This window comes from Hipposideros armiger, unplaced genomic scaffold, assembly GCF_001890085.2.
Source record: "Hipposideros armiger isolate ML-2016 unplaced genomic scaffold, ASM189008v1 scaffold_242, whole genome shotgun sequence".
NCBI lineage: Eukaryota > Metazoa > Chordata > Mammalia > Chiroptera > Hipposideridae > Hipposideros > Hipposideros armiger.
The window spans coordinates 1,795,447-1,814,480 of record NW_017731592.1 but is presented as its reverse complement, the minus strand read 5'-3'; the positions used below and the strand labels follow the sequence as shown (position 1 = coordinate 1,814,480).

Below are 19,034 nucleotides of genomic sequence, written 5' to 3'. Positions count from 1 at the left end.
TCCCCAATAAAAATCTTTAAAAAACAAACAAACAAAAAAACCTCTTGTCTTTAGTCTCCCCATATATTTAGTTATTTTCCACAACTGTCTCTCTTCATTCAACCTTGTATATAAACACTTAGGCCTGGCCACTTCTCTGGGTCTTCATTTTCTTATGGGGCTCCCATGTACACGTAAAAATCTATACAGTCGAATCTTGAACAATGTGGGGGTTAGAGGTGCTGACCCCCCCTATGCAATTGAAAATCTGCATATAACTTTTGACTCCTCCCAAACTTACCTATTAATAGCCTACTGTTGACCAGAAGCCTTACTGATAACATAGTCAAGTAACATATATTTTCTGTTACATGTATTATATACTATATTCTTACAATAAAGAAAGCTAGAAAAAAGAAAATGTTATTAAGCAAATCACAAGGAAGATACATTTACAGTATTTATTGAAAAATATCCACATATAAGTGGACCCGCACAGTTCAAACCCATGTTGTTCAAGGATCAGCTGTATACTTTTCTCCTATTAATCTGTCTTGTGTCAATTTAGTTCTCAGATCCAGCCAGACCCTAAGAGGAAAGAGGTAAAGCTTGGCCTCCCTGTGGTGCTAAGGTCTCCATTCACACCTCACAGTCGCAAGAGACACTGCTCTTACCCTCATTCTCTAGATGATGAGACTGAAACCCAGAGAAATCAAGGATTTCCTAAGGTCACATAGCCAGGAAGTGGCAGAGCTTAGATTGCAAGCTAAGTCTGTCTGACTCCCAAGTCTTTCCACTGTGGTGTACAGAGGAGCGAGTCACAGGTGGCTTCAAAAAAGAGACACTTGGATTGGCCCTCAAAGTTTATCATAGCCAGGAGGGGTAAGAGAGAATGCACAGTGTTGAGCACATCATAGTTGTGAGACAGGGCTGAAACCCAGGTTCAAGGGAGAGCGGTGGGGAAAGAGGCTGCTGCAGGCAATGGCCAGCTCATGAAGGGCCCTGACTACCAGGCCTGGTAACTTGGAACCTATCCCGTAGGCGGGGCCTCCTGGGTTGTCCTCAGCGGGAGTGACATGGTCAGACTTGGTCTTTGAAGACAATCTGGGGACAGCACAGAGACTGGATTAGAACACAGTTCTCAACATCACTGTACATCAGAATCACCTGGGCTGCTTGTAAAACACCTGGAACCCACATTCAAAGAGTCTAATTCTGTGGCTGGAGAGAGGCCCAGTGATCTGCATTTTCACAAGTTTTCCAAGTGATTTGGACGCAGGTGGTCACTTGAAAAAACACCAGTAATCCAGAAGGAGAGAAGCAGCAGGAGAATAATTGCCAGGTAGCTGCCAGAGACAATGACGAGTCCTGAACTCCAACGATGGCAAGGAAAATGGAAATAGCCTAACTACTAGGCAGGGCAGTGTTTTCATAATGTCACCCTTTGTCTTTTTTTTTTTTCTAGTAATTCACACACCCCTCCCCCCCCCCACACACACACCTTTTCAAATAGCTAGTCCATTCCGTGCTCATTGCCCCTCAGGGGTGGGATGTGACAGGGCATTAACAAAGTAAAGAGTCTTTCTGGTATGATGTGTCCGACTTGTTTCAAATAACACAGGTGTGAGAGGAAAGGGAGAGGGAAGAGGTTATAGACCAGGGGTCGGCAAACTTTTGAGATGGTAGAGCCAATCCTGTCCCTCACAACAATTTAAAAATTATTCGAGAGCCATAAAACAAATGAAATCACCATTATGTGAATAATGTCCTTTAAAAAATTTATAAATGATGGGCCAACCGAGTGGCGCGTTGGTTAAGAACTGGCTTGGGATGCCAGAGGGCCCTGGTTCGGATCCCACATGTGAGGGCCAATGACACTGCCCTCCACAGCTAAGATGCTGAACAACAGCTCAACCTGGAGCTGGGCAGCCGTGGGTCACCAGCGACAGCGTAGGCTGCAGTGGGGCTGGCCAGCAGCTGGGGTGCGCTTTCATGAGCTGCCATGAGCGGCTGTCCAATGGCCAGCGAGTGACTGCCTCACCCAGGAAGAGCGCAATGATAATACCAACAGGGGCCAGCTAAGCGATGCCCTCCACAACTAGACTGAAGAACAAAAGGATAGCAATTTGCCTGTTCTCCTCCCCCAAATCCCCAATTAAAAAAAAAAAGACTTAGGGAAAAGGAGAGAAATCTCAGACATAGCCAAAAAGTTGCGAGAGACTTCATGAGCAAGAGGGAGGATAGGGGAGAATTGGTCCAGGTGAGGAGGTGACACAGGCAGGACACGTGTGCACCTGGGAGAGAGAATAAATCACCCGATCTGTGTATTGAGGAAGAATACGGTGTGTGCTCCGCTCAGCTCTGCCCTTCTTTCTCTTAGGCTCTGCCTGTCTGCAGGGGGTACACATTCACTGCCCCCCCCAACCCAGGGGCTCTGGAAGAGAGGCCTACCCAGTCAAGCACTCCCATAGCGGGGGCAGGTAACGGGAAGTCTGCCTAACTCAAGGGCTCGGTTATCTATAAGCCCACACTAGCAGAGGCTCTGACATGGCTTTTGTCAGTAACAAGGTAATCATCTGGCCTCCACCTGCCACTCCTTTGCTTAACTTTCCAGTTTGTTTAGAACACTAGTCAGGAAGACAGAGCCATCTATTGGGGGTTCACCAGAAACCCCAAAATGAGGGCTTCTGGAGTCTGGTGAAAAGCAAGGAAGGGAAGGAGGATGGAGGGAAGCAATGAGAGCACAGAGGGGCCCAAGGAAGGAGCAAAGAATTCAAGAGAGAGGGGAGCGCTGCCCTGGGGAGCAGCAAAAGCCGGCTTGGAGATGGCTCTGAGATACGTCTAGGCACAAAGGACCTTAGCTAACCTCAGCCAGATTCCCACAGGCCAGAGTGGCAGCAGGTGGGAAGAGAGCTATGGTTTCTAGCAGATGTGTGGTGAGAACAGCCAGGTCTCACCAGCAACCAGTGGGGACCAATGGCATCTCCATGAACAGCTGTGTGCACGGATGACCTTGCGAACTCGATCCTCCAACACACACAGCTGAGTACTAGATGAGGCTCTGGGCCTTGAATATAACCCCAGGGAAGGGGCAGAACCCTCAATTAGTTGATATTAAGTTTCTTCCACTCCAGCAGAATGGGAGTTCAAAATAGAAATTAACTTGAGTTATAGAAAACTTTATATTTTTTTGCACGGTGAATTTATGAACAGAAATTCCTTCTTGCTGGAGTAAATATTTTGGAAGCAGAGTCAATAAGACTTGGAGGTCAGATGGATAATGGGGTGGGGAACAGGAGGAAGTCTCTCCTCCATTTGAAGGATTTGTTGCCCAAACACCCCAGGCAGGTTCAGGTTCTTCCAACACTGTCTGCCAAGTTTTCATTCCTTCCCCTGGTTAGTCTTCCCTCATGGCCCTGTAACTCAGGTTCAATTGTTCCTGCCCAGTTAATTAATGATTAGGAGCAATTACCAGTTACTCTGATAAAGCAATCTACTAGCAATTTTCTATTTACTTCCTAGAAAATGTAGCTGTTAAAACTGCACAGTTCAGACTATTGTACATGGTCACTGTCCAACATGCTTAGTCTCTGGAATGCCTCGTGGAACTCTGTTTCATTCCGCCCCTGTGCCCAGGCTCCATCACCCTCATGGAAGGTCCAATTCTCACCCTGGGATTCAAGATCTTTCACACTGGACCCCATCTGTCCTCCTCTCCAGCCTTATTTCCTCTCCTCTAAACCCCCTCTCCCTTCCTGGGGAAGTGTGGTGAGTCTGCCCCAAGCCCTCATGCCCAAAGGTGCAAGGCCATTCTCAAGTTTAGAGAGTGGAGGACTGAGGGAGGAGGGAGCAGAATTGGTTACCTCTCTCAAAAAGTGCTAAGAAAGTGCTTAGTTAGGCGGAGGCCCCACTTCAGGACTCAGGGAGAGGAAAGGGCCCTGATCTGCCTTCCTCTGGTGGAACCAATTTTTCCCGGAAGTCTGCTCTTCCAGGACAAGCATGTGAACTGGGTAGGACTCAGTAAATGCATGGGGGCTGGCTGAAGCACAAGCACGTGTGCATGCGTGCGTGTGTGTTTGCATGCATACGGTCCCAGGGTGCCCAACATCACCTGTGCAAATGGGAAACATAATTTCTCCTTCCCTACTCTCTACTCAAGTATTACAGGCATACCTTGGAGATATTGCGCGTTTGACTCCAGACCCCAACAACTTTTGCTGGTAGAGGCAGGGTCTTGTCTTCAATTAATTTTTTAAAAAAAGCAACATCTGTGAAGCACAATAACGTGGAGCACAATAAAACGAGGCATGTCTGTAGTTAGTTCTGTACTGGTTGTTTTGGGGTGAGAGTGGAAAGAGAATCACAAAGTGGAAAGTAGGAGAACTGGCAAACCACCCAGGATTTTGTGTTCCAAGCCCAACTCCTTACAGACCTGCAGGTTGAGGTCAGTAGCCTTCAAAGTTTTGCTTGCATGACACTTAATAGCAATTTATAAAACTGCATACCCGGGTTGGCCAAGTGGCGCGTTGGTTAAGAACTGGCTTGGGACGCCAAAGGGCCCCGATTCGGCTCCCACATATGAGGGCCAGTGACACTGCCCTCTACAGCTAAGATGGTGAACAACAGCTCGACCTGGAGCTGGGCTGCNCCACATATGAGGGCCAGTGACACTGCCCTCTACAGCTAAGATGGTGAACAACAGCTCGACCTGGAGCTGGGCTGCTGTGAGTCACCGGCGACCGCATAGGCTGCAGTCCCCTGCTGCAGTGGGCTGCCATAAGCTACCATGTGTAGCCGGCAGCCAGCGTGAGCGGCCAGCAGCCGCCGTGAGCGGCCATCCAGAGGCCGGCGACTGATCTGCCTTGCCCGGGAAGAGCACAATGATGGTGCCAAGCTTGGGCCAGTGAAGCAACATCCTCCACAACTAGACTGAAGAACAAAAAACAACAGCAACTTGTCTGTTCCTCTTCCCCTGATTCCCCAATAAAATCTTAAATAAATAAATAAATAAATAAATAAATAAATAAATAAACAAAACTGCATACCCTTTCACACAGCTACACAAATTGTAGCGCCCAGTGCAAAATGAAAACATGGCCTCCTTGCTCAAACATTATTAAAAATTTCAGGGGATGGCCAAGTGGCTCAGTTGGCTAAGAGTTGGCTTAAGAGCGTCAACTCTGAACAATGGGGCTGCCGGTTTGATTCCCACATGGGCCAGTGATGCTGCACTTGAGCTGAGCTGCACTGAGCTGCCAACAGGTGGCAGGATGGCTCAGCTGGTGTAACAATAAGATTGCTTGTTTGTGGTGGGCTATGCCCACCTGCAACTAAGACTGAACTCGGCACCTTGAGCTGAGCTGCCACCTGGATGGCTCAGTGGATAGAGCATGCACTCTTAACAACAAGGCTGCTGGTTCAACTTCCGCATGGGATGGTGGCTACGCCCACCCGCAACTAAGATTGAACTCGGCACCTTGAGTTTAGAGGCACGAGCGGCTGACAGGCAGCCAGATGATGACTGGCGCCCTCCACAACGAAGATTGAAGAACAACAACTTGGCCGGTCCCCTTCCCCAATTCCCCAACACTGTTCCCCTCTCCCAATTCCCCAATAAAATCTTAGGGAAAAAAATTTTTTTTCAAGAAGGTGACAGCCAAGCCCAGAGCCCTTCTGACTGCGGGGCCCTGTGTGGCTGCATCTCCATGAAGCCCTGCTCCCACACATTTTTCAGTTAACATGCAAAAATGTATATAAATTCAAAGATGTAATTTCTTCAGTTGGTTAAGAGCTCGCTCAAGAGTTTGAGCTCTGAGCAACAGCGGTTTGAGTCCAGCCCGAGCTGAGCAGCCGCTGAGCTGCCAACAGGTAGCAGGATGGCTCAGCTAAAAAAAAAAAAAAAAAAAAGATGTAATTTCTGTATGTTGTACATTGTATACATGATTTAAATATATTTCCTTCCAGTTCTCAGAGCAGCACAGTAAGCTAATTTAAAGCATGAGTAATGTTTGTCATGACTGCTCATCAACGTCAAATGGAAAAACTAACTGTGGTACTTCCATACAATGGAATATTATGCAGCAATGAGAAGGAATGAGCTATGGAAAAACACTACGACGTGGACGAATCTCAAAACGATTATGCTGAGGGAAAGAAGTCAGGCAAAACAGAGTACCTGCTGCATGAAAACGCCAAATATTTGCAAAGACAGAAAGCAGATCAGTGGCGGCCTGGGGAGAGGGGAAGGAGTAGGAGGGAAGGATTATGGTCAGGTGGAGCCATGTGGCTGAAATGTCACCAATAGGATGGAGTGAAAATGGATCTACAGTCATTTCTGGGTATTGCTCATTAAAACATCCCACGCAACGCTCACTCTGTCTTCTTTCCCATCCTCTAGCTGAACTAAGAGAGCATAAATGAGGACAGTGTCACACGCTAGAGGGGGCCTGGGTCCCTCAAAGACTGCATGCAGCGAAGTCACTTTTGACTAGCATTGGGCTGTGAGATTAACAAGAATGAAACTATTATGTTATTGAACCTGACATGTTGGTATTGTTTGTTAAGGCAGTTAGCCAACCCTGACTAACACATAGACCAATGTAATGTCCCTGCCAGAGAGAGCTAGCTTGTCCCTTCAAAAAGTCAGGTTCTGCCCAGCTAGGGCTGTTTCTGAGGCTCGCAAATTGAGCTCAGCACTGAGAGTAGAGGCTGGTCGTGGGAGGGAGCAGTCCGCATTGCTGGACCAGTTTTCTCCTAAACCATTGAGTAAGCCCAGAAATGGCTGGGGAATGAGGCTGCCTGAGAGCTGCAGGAGCTGCACTGCCCCCCAGGTTTTGAGAGTTTCTTCCGTAGGAAGGCCCTTTTGATGAATGTTCATCTGGGACACAGATAACCTTATGCTCTAAAGCCATTCTGGTCAATCTGTCCACACTCGTCTTCCTCAAAACTTCCTGTCAATAAGTCTTCATTCTGTTTCCTTCAAGTCTCTGGTCAACAGATTAAACCATTATCCAACACCCAAGAATCGGTGTGGTGTGTCTTTACTTCAGGGCCTCTGGGAGCTCTTCCCTTTTCTAGATTCCTTAGGCCATCTCAGAGGAGGCTGGAACACCTCAGCAATTCACTTCTGGCTGGAGCCGGCTGTAAACTGGGCTTTAGATTTTTTCTTCCTCGGTGAACTCAATATGGAATTTAAACAACTTGCTCAGGCAACCTACTTATGTCTTCAGGGTTTGCTTGGACCCAGGCCACATATGTCACTTCCTCTTGATGATGGAGTCCTGCTGGCCACCTGATTTTATGGCTGGGTAGATTACATATCATGGTCATCTGGTATGCCATGGTCAGGCATCCAATTTCACCAGACCCTGGAGCAAGCCAGGAGCTGTTTCTCATAAGGAGAATAACTATTTGGTGAAGGAGAACATAACTTTGTTTCAGAAATCCAATGCCAAAGGCACAACCACTTACTCTGCAGCCTGATCCAGTAAGAAAACCTGCTCTCCTTGTATGGTTCCTCCTAAAGTTGGCAGCTTTCAAGTGACCCAGCAACAGGTGAAAATAATGCACCTAAATAAATATGGTACATTTTACCACCCAAGTCTAAAGAAGCCCCCCAAGTATTATGTCTCTTTCTTAGTGGTAGAGAGTGTGGTATACAGTAACTTGTCTTTTATTTTGTAAGGACTATCTCAACAAACCCCAGATTCCTAGATAGTTCACTGAGTAAATAGGTTCCTATGTATTCATGGGATCTGTTATCTGCTCTCTGGCAGAAACATTATGCTTACCAAGTCATCTCGGGTATCTGCTACTTCCCGTTCTCAAGGTCCATCAGGATGATGTCATTAGTGTCATAAATTAGCTGATATCCACAGCAATGGTGATACGGTAAAAAATTTCTGTAAAGTTATGTCCAGAGAGTGACATACCCCTGAAGCAAGACAGAGGAACACAAGCTTCCTGAGGTTTGTACAGAAGAAAAAGCATGGACTAGACCTATACTATTAGAGGCCAACAACTGTGCTGATCTGCTCCAAGAATGACCACTCTGAAAAAGCGCCTGCAACGGTGGTCCCTACTAGCATAAGTTGATCATAATGATCTGTCACTCTTTAAGACCATCTATCTTCTCTGTCGATATATGAATAAAGTAGATGTGGTATACACATATGTAGTTATATATAAAGAAATACATATGAGGTATGACAAAACAATATGGTGAATGTTTAAATTAAAAATAATTTATTACAGGGCCGGCTGAGTGGCTCACTTGGTTAAGAGCCTGAGAAACAGGGTTGCCGGTTCGATTCCCACATGGGCCAGTGAGCTGTGCCCAAGCTGAGCTGCCAACAGGTGGCAGGATGGCTCAGCTGGTGAGAGCATGTGCTCCTAACAACAAGGTTGCTGATTCGACTCCCACATGGATGGTGGGTTACACCCACCCACAACTGAGATTGAACACAACACCTTGAGCTGAGCTGCCCTGAACTGTTGTCAGGTGGCCAGATGGCTCAGTGGTTACAGCATGTGCTCTTAGCAACAAGGTTTCTGGTTTGACTTCCGCATGGGATGGTGGGCTACACACTTGCAACTAAGTTTGAACACAGCACCTTGAGCTGAGCTGTCGTAAGCTACCAATGGGTGGCCAGATGGCGACCGGACTTGGAGCTGAGCTAGCTGCGCTCTCCACAACTAAGATTGAAGGACAACTTGGCTGTTCCTCTTCCCCAATCCCCCCAACACTGTTCCCTTCCCCAATTCCCCAATAAAATCTTAAAAAAAAAAAAGAATAGTGGTTGACAGGGGCTTGGGTGGAGGGGGTAAGGGGAGTTATCATTTAATGGGTACAGAATGTCAGTTTTGCAAGATGAAAACTGTTCTGGAGATGGATGGTGGTGATAGTTGCAGGACCATATAAATGTACTTAATACCAATTAACTGTACACTTAAAATGGTTAAGATAGTAAGTTTTATGGTATGCGTATTTTACCACAATAAATGGGAAAAATACCACCTATCTTTTATTTTGGCCAAACTGAAGAGGTAATGGTGATATAGTGGGAATCACCCTGATCTTTCAAGTCTTTGGTAGTGGCACTAATCCCTGTGATGAGATGAAGTATTAATAATTATATATATTCTTGGCAGTTAAGGAGAGCCCCAGGGCCTTCCATTATCCCTTCCTCTCAAAATAGCCCTTGCTGTTTTTTTAGGCCAATGTCAAGATTCTGCCTCTGTTGATGACATCAATAAGAACTCTACATATAACCACTATCTAGTTTCAGGGTACCATTGTCCCTGGCTTGAGACAGACTGCACTCAAAACTTTTTTAAAAATTTGTACCACGTGCATGTGTTATAAAAAAAAAAGGAGAAGGGAAAAATCCTATTTTCAACAATTAAATACATAATGATTACATTTTAAAAAACATTCCTTTGTGTACATATTATTCAAAATCTTCTCCTGCACATACCACTTTTTGGAAACATTGACCTAGTATGTATCCCAGTCATCTCATTTTTATCACACCGGTTTTATAACCAGACTCGGGGAGAAGGACCAGGGTCTAAGTCCTGCTGTCCCAAGCACGGAACGCTGTACTCCCAGTTGACTATACATTGCAAATAAAAACCTAGACGATCCCTTCGTCCCTTACAGGTTAGGACGTCCACGAGCCCACGAATTCTGGCCAGATGATGGTGAGCAACCATTTCGCCTTTTGTAGCTTCGATATTCTCCGCTACAAAATGGGACGACCGTACCTGCCTCTCCGTGAGAGTGCGAGCAGTCAGGTCATGAATGTGAAAACACCGTAGCACTACCTAAACTAATTAATTCACTCATCCATTTAACAGGCAGTTATTAAGCGTCCAGTGTCGTGCAGCGCGGTTACCACAGCGGACACCCTCTCTCCTAGCTCACGTCGCATTCCTCGGGTCGCGGGACTGGACGGGTGTCCGTCTGCTCACCAGGTTCTTTCTCCCACGGACTCCGGGTGGTGACCTTATTCAAAATGGCGCAGGCAGCCTCGGGGGCTAGTGCGGCGGCGCGGACTCCGCGTGCCCTCTGACCTGCTGGCAGCGGGGGGAGCCGGGCGCCGCCATATTGGCTGTTGTCCTGCGAGGGGAGCGGCGGCGGTGGTGGCGGCGGCGCGAGTGAAGCGAGGGAGCCGCGCGAGCAGCAGCATGACTCGGAGGCGGAGCAGGCCGAGCGGCGGCGCGGGCCGGCGCGAGCGGGCGCGGGCCGTGGGGCCACAGAAGCCCCAGGCGCCCGAGCCCCCGCCGCCGCCGAGCCTGGAAACGGGAGCGGGTGCAGGGCCCCCGGAGGCGCCCGTGGAACCCGACCGCGACGGCCCCAGGGAGGAGGACGAGCCCAAGCTGACGCCTGGCCCTCAGGTAGGAGCGAGCGAAGCAAGTCCGGCTGCTCGGGCAATTTCACTTCTCCGGAGCGGGGCAGGGATGGGCTTGGGGATGGACCATCTTGCCTCCAGCCCCCAGGGCCGGGGCTGAGGCTTTCTCCGCCGAGGCCGGGGTGGAGGCTAGACCCCTCTCTCCAAAGCTGAGGCTCGGCCCGTTCTGTTCTCCTGAGACCAGACTGCCTGCCCTCTCTTGCCGACTCCGGGCTGGAGCAGAGAGGTCCCACACTGGGACCGGGCTCTGTTTCTGAGGCCACAGCTCAGCTCACTGCCCTTCACCTTCCGCGGCCCCACCTGCTCCCCCACCCACCCACGGGCCATCACAGGGTGCTGGGGCCTGGAAGGCTGCAGCCTCTTCCCTCTACCCCCTGGGAACGGTTCCACCCCTTCCTCTCACTGCCTGCAGCCACGGCCCCCTCAGCAGCTGTGCCCCCAGCGTGTGTCTCCTGGGGCCTCTCTCCCTGCCCAGCGGAGCATTTGGAGTAGACAGCCAGGCTGCCCAGAAGACTATTTGGTGGGGCTCCAGCGCTGAGGTGGACGCCCAGCAGAGCCTGCCCTTTCCGTCTATACCCCTGGACCTACAAGGCTCCCATTCCGACCCTCATCTCCCTGGGTTTGGCGAATCCTAGTGAGAGGGAGCAATAGGAGGACTCGCCAAAGCTTCCAGCTTGCCGCCTGGAAGAAGGTCACTTTCTTTTGAGCAAAGGAGCTAATGGGAGGTACCGTGCCAGTGTTCACGGAGAGGCCCGGGTGGCATGAGCCACAGCTGCTCTGGGAGGGTTGTGGCACCTGGGGCTGGGTGGCTCTCCCTAAGCTTGCTCTGACAAAAGAGTTTTGAGTTGGTCTTTTGGCTGAGCCTGCCAAGGAAGGCAGGCTCCTGCAGGAGTCTTGGAGGGTCGGATGCGGCGCCGGATGAGGCTGAGGCGTGGCGGAAGATGCGTTTGACTCTGCAGACACTGCATCGGGCAGCAGGGGACTCTGGGAGGCTGGTGCAGCCAGAAGGCATGGCTCTTGACAGCCTTCTAGTAGAATCTCTGGAATTGTGCATGTGAGTGGGGATGCCGTTGGGGGTACCATTCCCAGAAAGCCTTCCCTCACCTCAAGAGTTGCGTGCGGTGCCCCCTCTGTACCCACAGCCCCCTGTGCTTCCCTCTGGTATCACTCTCCATTCTGTGATTTGATGAAGCATTCTGTTGATGTGTCTGTTACCACACTGGACTGTAAACTCCAGAGGCCCAGCCTATGTCATCTATCTCTGGTCCTCCATGCCTCGCCTTGGGCCTTGCTGACACAGAGTAGAAATAACTAGGTGAATGAGAGAAAGAATGAATCTGTTGAGAAACTGTGCTTATTGTAACCCTGTGTTGTTGATGCTGGTCTTCTTTGTGTCTCAGATCACAGTAAGATTTTTAATTAATGAAAATGTCACTACTTACTGAGTGTCAGAAGCCCCACCTTCACCCCCACCCCCTACCCCGGGCTGAGATGGGTTCCAAAGGTTTCCACTTCCCAGGTTGGAGCTTACTCTCACCTAGTCTGACTTCTGACCCTGAAGCTGCTTCCCCTTCTAGCTTTCTCTTTGCCTTCTCTGGGCACCCCCGTGGGAGTGCTGCTATCCAAAAGGGGATAGTGAGGGAAGGGAGAGCCAGGGAGCTATTGTTTTCTCCTTCCCATTCAGGCCATACAAAACTTGAGGGTCCCCTGCCACTTAGCCAGCCAAAAGTATTCATGGCCAGAGAGTTTGGATGGTGGCTTGATCCTCTAGTTTTTATTTAGGATACATCTTTCCTAAGAGTTATAAGCTTCATTAACACATTATGTTCCTATCATGTTCTTACCTACTCTGCTGCTTTACTTGCCATTTCATTCATTCATTTATGTCAGGCACTTCGTATATTGGGTTGTCGGAAAAGTCATGACGTGTTTTTTCTGTTTTTCGTTGCAAAAATGCGTCATGACTTTTCCGACAACCCAATACTTTACTTCTAATCTTTCCACCACCCATGTATTCTCCTCAGCATTTAGCAAAAATGTGATGAATTAACTAATGGAGTAATTATCTGTCTGCTTTCACTGTATAAACTCTAAGCATGCAGGAAACAATGAGTCACTATTATACCCCATGCCTGGTGATTAACAAATGTTAATGAATGAACTGAAGGATATAAATACTATTACCCTATTTTTCAGATGAAGAAACAGAAACTCAGAACAACTAAACATTTGCCCAAATAGCTTCCATTATCAGTCTCAGTGCACTGCACCCCCCCCCCCAGGACACACTTGCGTCCTGTGGGGGATTTTTCACAGCATTTTTTTTTTTTAACTGTAGCCACAAAGAGGTGAAACTGACTGGCAAACTCTCTTCTGATTGTGCGCCCCCTTTTTTTTTGCCGGGGAGAGGAGTTCTGGATTCCAGAAGCAGGCTTTTGTGCCCTGATGAAAAGCACCTGGCTGAGAGGGTCAGTCATTGCCCACAGGCATGCCTTTGGTGGGGACCTCTTGCTCCCACTGCCACTTACAACCCTGTCTTATGTACCCAGAGTGGGTAAGGAAGGTGAAAGTCAGTGTTGCATGCAGACCTGAAGCCAGAGACAGCAAATTGGACCACTTCCAGTACACAGACAGGTTCTAATGTCCCAAGTCACACTTTGTTTTATTTTTGTTTTGATTTGAGCCAATATTTTAAAAATCAAACAGTTTCCCACAAAACTGGATTTGTGCTGTCTGTTAAAACTCTAAAAGTCTGGTGCTACTGGGCCCACATTTCCACGAGGCGGTAATCTGCAGTCTCTGAGAGGTGTCTGACCCCTTTAGCATGTGGACACCTGTTCTGTGCCAGGCCCTGGGCTAGATGGGGAGGCAGAAGTGAATCAGACCTGGGCCCAGCCAACAGGGGCTCATGGTTTAGAGAACCACATGTATAGTACTTGCAGTGAGGCTAGAAGAACATCGCTTCCTCTGAGTTAAGGTTCATAGTCCACTCACTTTGGTTCCATCAAATCCCCTTCATTCATTTGCATAACCTGTACATATTTAAATGCATGACCTTGAGCTTAATTGGGATCCCAAAAGTGTTTACTTCTGATTCTTTCAGGCCACTAAACTACTACATTGAACTGTTCACTAAGAACCCAAATCCTCATTTACTTCACAAGAAGACAGTTACTGCCTTATTAGCAAAGAAAAAAAACCTTACAAAGCAGTTGAAGGAGGCAGTGAGAAACAGTGTTCAGTTTTCAAACTTGGGGTGAACTCCAAGCTCAGGCCCTGTGCTTTGTGACTCTGGTCTGTTCCTCCCCTTCTGAGCCTCATCGGCAGCTTCACAAGACAATGTGGAGCAACTCACTTAGCACCTAGCACATCGAAGCTCCTCACACAAGAGCAGGAGTCAGGGGTAGTATGTGTCGGGAGCTGTGCCAAATGGCCATCCAAAGCTCAGGTGTTCTTACCTGCCAGCTCTGCTAGCTGTCTTTAGGTTTCTGTTGGACCACTCAGCTTGTAATCCAGGTACACACCCAGTAAACCCCCAGGAGACTTCCTAGACTATAAACCATCAGTTGGTGGGGGTTGAGCCTGTCCTGCCCTTCGCATCTCTGATCTCCCTTACAGCATCCCCTGGGACTGTGCCCAGCCTAGTTTAAAGGGACTCTAGAGACGTGGTTCCCTCACTGCTCAGAGTTAAACCTGCTCCCTTAAGGGACTGGAGCAGATGATCAGTCAGTATCTTTATTAAGACCATCTCATGTTTATTCCACTCAGTAAGCATTACCACCTCTGTGCCAGGGTACACAGATGATTAAGATAGTCCCTATACCCCGAGACCTTCCCCTTAAAATCACAGTTCACCCAGCCTGTGTATTTTCATTGCCAGTAGGAGGAAATGATAACGATGGGGGGATTCCTGCCACCTCTGGTTCTTCTTTGTAAGCCAGTAAAGATTCACTATGTAGAAATGCCAAAAGGCCTTTGAAGATGAAAACTTCCCTGCCAAGATTTAAAAACTTTTAATTTTAAAATATCCCAGAGCTATAAGCTCAATATCTGATATCAGATGGACTGTTAAGATCCTAACATCTTTACTTACTGAACCTAGAATTTGTGAGAACTGAGTTATGTTTTAGTTCATTTATGGAATATTTATTGTGCCTGGTCCTTATGCGCTCAAAAAATGGTTGTTAAACTAAATTATAATAAAAGAAGTAAGTTAGGTTTCTACCACTTCGTTCTTACCTGCCCTCACTGCGGGACCAGGCAGGCAGGCATTCATTCATTCATTTAGACCCATTGCACACACCATGCCCAGTCTTCCTTTTGCCTGACCTGGGTGTTCATTTATTTTGCAGGCACCAATGGACACCCGATCTGCGCCAGGCCCTGGGCTAGCTGGGGATGCAGATGCGAATCAGACCTGGGCCCTGCCCACAGGGGCTCATGGTCTAGAGAACACGTATATAGTAATTGCAGTGAGGCTAGAAGAGCATCACTTCCTCTGAGTTAGGGTTCAAATCCTAGATCCTAGTACCAATCTTTGAAAGTGTTTCAGCCTCTTGGTTTGTTTTCTCATGTATAAAATGACAGTGATGCCAGGCTCATGTTAGGGGTTGGCCAGTATTGCATGTCAAGCACTGAGCATAAGTGGTGCTTTCATTATTATAGATGCTTGGTGCTGAGGATGCACAGACATATCCTAGAGAAGGCTTTTCGGAGAGGCTTCAAGGTCGAATAGAAGTTCCTCCAGACAACGAGGTGGGAGAAAGTGTCTGAACAAAGGAAACAGCATAGACAGAGACCCGGAGGCAAGACGTGCCCATCTCATGAGAGAGTGGCGAGAGGTCAGGCTGGAGAGTTTAACAGGGTTCTTGAAAACCACACCTAGAAGTTTGGGCTTTATCCTGCAGGCAATGAGGAATCAATGAAAGGTTTTAAGTAGGAAAGTGGACAGACATGCTTCACTAAATTCTCTGATAGCATGGGAGGAAGTAAATTCTCAGTGGGAGAGGCAGCTGTGATTGCCTGAGTCCACCTCTCCCTTACCCCAGCCTAACTAATCATCAGATCCCCTGTGCTTTGCTGGACCCTGTCCCAGATATACAGAATCAGAGTCTATTGTTGTTAAATTGCCCCAGGTGATTCTGATGTGTGGCTGGGCCTGGGAACTGCTGAATTGAGGGTGCTGTGGGGATCTTTGCGGAGGCCTAGGATATTCAAAGAATGGGGCTTCCCAGGGGGTAGGCGGGGGGCACGGGGAGCTTTTCCATAAGCAGGAATATAAACAGCCTTAGTTTTAAAGAAACAAAAACCAAACTTTTCCCAGTTCTTTAGCTATTGCCCTGTTAATGATATTCTCCAAGTGCTAATCTTGCTTTGTATCAGAACTCTTAACCCATGCCTACTTGTGCTGAACGATTGGGATGCAATGAATCATGGGACAGGCCCTGCCCTTGCAAAGCTCACAATGTTATGGAGAAGGTAGATTTCAACAACTGGGATACCTGTGATAAGCTCTATTCGAGAGATAGTAAAAAAACGGTTAGAGCATTCCAGAGCAAAGCACAGTTCATTCTGCCTGTAGACTTAGGAGAATGTAACACCCAAACTGATCCTAAAAAGGAAGAGGCAGAGGGAACCATGAGTGAAGGTGTGAGTGCTTTATGTATTTGGGGAAAGGAATGGTTAATGGTTCTTTGTGGCAGGATGTGCAGAGCAGAAAAGGACTGAGGGGAAGCGTCCTGGGAAGGGCCCCATGTCTGCACCCTTCAGTTCTGTGCCCATGCTGCAGTCCTACAGGCCGTCTCCTCTTTATTCCTTACCCAAGGCTCTTCGTTCCCCATCTCCCTTTGTGGTTCCCCTCCATTCTGAAACGAATAGATACAGAGAGACTAAGGCAGAAAGAAGGGGCCTGAAACACTCAAGATTCTTACTAGGAAGTTGAAGCCAAAGCCTGTGGACTGGGGGGGTTCAAAGAGGCCTTGAAGGTCACCTGTCTAATCCTCTGTCCTGTGCTTCAAGTAATAACTTTGGATTGGGCAAGTCTCACTTAGTAAGTTTCCCTGTCATTTCTTCCAGGACAGAAGAGGAAAGAAACTAACGGGTATTGAGCACCTACTGTGTGCCAGGCCCAGGCCAGGTACTTGACATAATTTATTTCCTTCTGTCCTCACAACTCTGTGAAGTATGGTTTCATTCTGATTTCTTAAATGAGGAAATTGAGGCTTAAAGAAATTGAGTAATAATCTAAGAGCATATTGAAAATGGCAGAACTGGGATTTGAACTCACAATAGTCTGTCTCCAAAGTTCATACTCTTCCACCCATGAGATATCTGTGCTGGGGTTATAGAGTAGTAGGTAATACAGTGTGCTTGAGGTTCCAGGTCAGGAAGCCCTAGCTCAGGCCTTCCTGTGGCTGATCGCATCCAGAAAGCAGGTTCAACAGAAGAGCTAGCCTTGGGGGTGTGGGAGGCCACTGGGTCAGAGAGACTCACTGACCTCTCCTTGACTCAGCTTGTACAAGAGAGGATTCGCCACAAACTGGCTTTATGGTATGAAACAACTGTCCTGCCTCCTGGGAGGACCTAAGCCAACAGCCTGGGTGGGAGTTTGGGTGAAAGCTCCAGGGTACTGAGGTGTGGTTATATCAGCTCACTAAGAATTAACTACAGTTCTGATCACCCGCATTAGAATGGTCTGAGATGCTGAGCACTGATGCTTTCTCTTCAGTGGCCCAGAGTTGACGCAGCCATGCCTTTAGCCTAGCATGTCGGGAAAGGGCTGATTCAGCTGTGTTTTAGATTTTCTCCTTTGTGTAGAGCAGCTGAGATGTGAGCCAGATGGGCTTTAAGCATTTGTTCATTTATTCAGTGAATGCCTGCTCGGTGCCAGGTCCAAGCCAAGCCTAGGTTCCTGGGCACACTTAAAGGACCAAGGTGTACTCCCTGCCCCCAAAGAGCTCCCATTCTACCGGGGATTTGGGACTGACAGGGATTATGTCTATGGCACAATGTAATAGGTGCAATACTTACAGAATTAGCTCTACTTAGCCTGGTCCCACAAAAGCTTCATTGACCTTTAACCAGGATCTTAGGGGTGAGTAGGAATTTGCCAAGGAATATAGCTGAGGGACTAAGGTTTAAAGGGCAGGGTGGGCTGGCCGAGTGGCTCAGTTGGTTAAGAGCTCGCTCAAGAGTGCGAGCTCTGAGCAACAGCAGTTCGATTCCCGGCCCGAGCTGAGCTGCTGCTGAGCTGCCAACAGGTGGCAGGATGGCTCAGCTAAAAATAAATAAATAAATAAAAGGCAAGGTGTATCTGAGGAACAGTATGAATAGAACCCAAGGTTCTCAGGTGGAAATGGAGCATGGAGAGGTCAGCTGGGGACAAGTCATGAATGCCAGGGGCCAGAGAGTGCCATGGTAATGAGCTCAACGAAAGAAGCCTGAAGACTAAAGAGAGACCAAGGTAGGAAAGAGGGGCTAAAGGAAAGACGCCATCAAACTGGGTACGCACATGCAAAAAGGCACATACTAGGCTTACATTAAGTAGAGGAGCCCAGTGTCCTGGTTGGTTGTTTTTGTGTATTAATTATAATTGTGTATTATTTTAATTTGTGTTCCTGCCTGATTCTCTAAAATGAATTTGAGGCATCCTGGGAGTTTGGGTGCATTGACAACCCAGTGCATGAACCTGCCTGGTTTAAGCATGTGTTCTTAAGGTGTTTCCCAGCACCTAGCACAATGGTTGGCACCAGGCCAGGGCTCTGGGAATGTTTGTTGAATGAGGGAATGAATTGGTGAACGGAAGAGTGAATGGTGATTACTGGGCTGATGAGTTTTTCCAAGCTAGGGATTCATTATTTTCTTTGTTTCTGGAAGAGAACTTTAGCTGCTACTGTTGTCTTCTGCCTGCCTTGGAGACAGGAAGGCTCTTGGAGTTGGGTGCCTTGAGAGTAGAGTGCTCTAGTGGGCCGTTTCAGAATAGAATTTGGAAGCTGTTGCAGGGCCGCTGGTTAGATACAGCATGTGTCTTGGGGGAACCCTCTACAAACATACATGAACTCTTGGGAGTATGAGGAATCCATAAGAGGAAAGGGAGCAGGTTTAGTGCTGGAAATTAGACCAGCTTCAGAGCAGTTCTTAACAGCTGCCTGGTCTGGTGACCCAGGTTATTCCCCAGCATTTCCTGAATTGTGGACAGAACAGCTGAGGGCAGAATTTATTTATGCCCCCCAAAAGCTCTCCAGATATGTTGTGAACTATATCATTGTTTATCACCATTGATTATTGGGCACCCACTGGGTGACAGGCACCATTAGACGCTTTACACCAGTGGTTCTCGAAGTGTTTGGTCTTGGGGCCCTTTTACATTCCTAAAAAGTATTGAGGACCCAGAAGAGCTCGTGTTGGTTATATCTATTGATAATCTACCAAATTAAGTATTAAAGCTGAGAAAGTTTAAAAATATTTAGTTACAAATTCATTTGAGAATAACTATATTAAACCTATCACGTTAATGTACTAATTCTTTAATGAAAAATAAATAACTATTTTCCAAAACAAAAAGGAATGAGAATGGTCTTGTTTTCATTTCTGCCATTATTTTTATGTCTGGATTAATATAAAAAAACTGGATTCTTATATATG

General features: G+C 47.6%; 1 protein-coding gene and 1 long non-coding RNA gene across 15 annotated transcripts in view; one reads left to right on the top strand and one right to left on the bottom strand.

Annotated features, from left to right (window-relative positions):
- The window catches only part of LOC109389774 (uncharacterized), a 16,109-nt gene extending 6,129 nt beyond the window's left edge, over window positions 1-9,980 (bottom strand). Inside the window, exons 1-3 of one of the 3 annotated variants that reach the window (XR_002125456.1) lie at window positions 9,639-9,980; window positions 7,770-7,912; window positions 7,404-7,548 (exon numbers count right to left, since the gene is read on the bottom strand). This is a non-coding gene — a long non-coding RNA (uncharacterized LOC109389774). Of the gene's footprint in view, window positions 1-7,403; window positions 7,549-7,769; window positions 7,913-9,638 lie in introns of those variants that run through there. The other 2 variants (XR_002125454.1, XR_002125455.1) reach the window with 2 other exon arrangements.
- An 89-nt stretch (window positions 9,981-10,069) lies between these two features.
- The window catches only part of FAM193B (family with sequence similarity 193 member B), a 31,124-nt gene continuing 22,159 nt past the window's right edge, over window positions 10,070-19,034 (top strand). For 6 of the 12 annotated variants that reach the window (XM_019655614.1, XM_019655613.1, XM_019655603.1 and 3 more), the window contains exon 1: window positions 10,070-10,377. In XM_019655614.1, the coding sequence (XP_019511159.1) occupies window positions 10,168-10,377 (210 nt within the window). In that variant the 5' untranslated portion in view covers window positions 10,070-10,167. Of the gene's footprint in view, window positions 11,446-15,056; window positions 15,233-16,466; window positions 16,528-19,034 lie in introns of all 12 variants that reach the window. The other 6 variants (XM_019655611.1, XM_019655610.1, XM_019655612.1 and 3 more) reach the window with 4 other exon arrangements.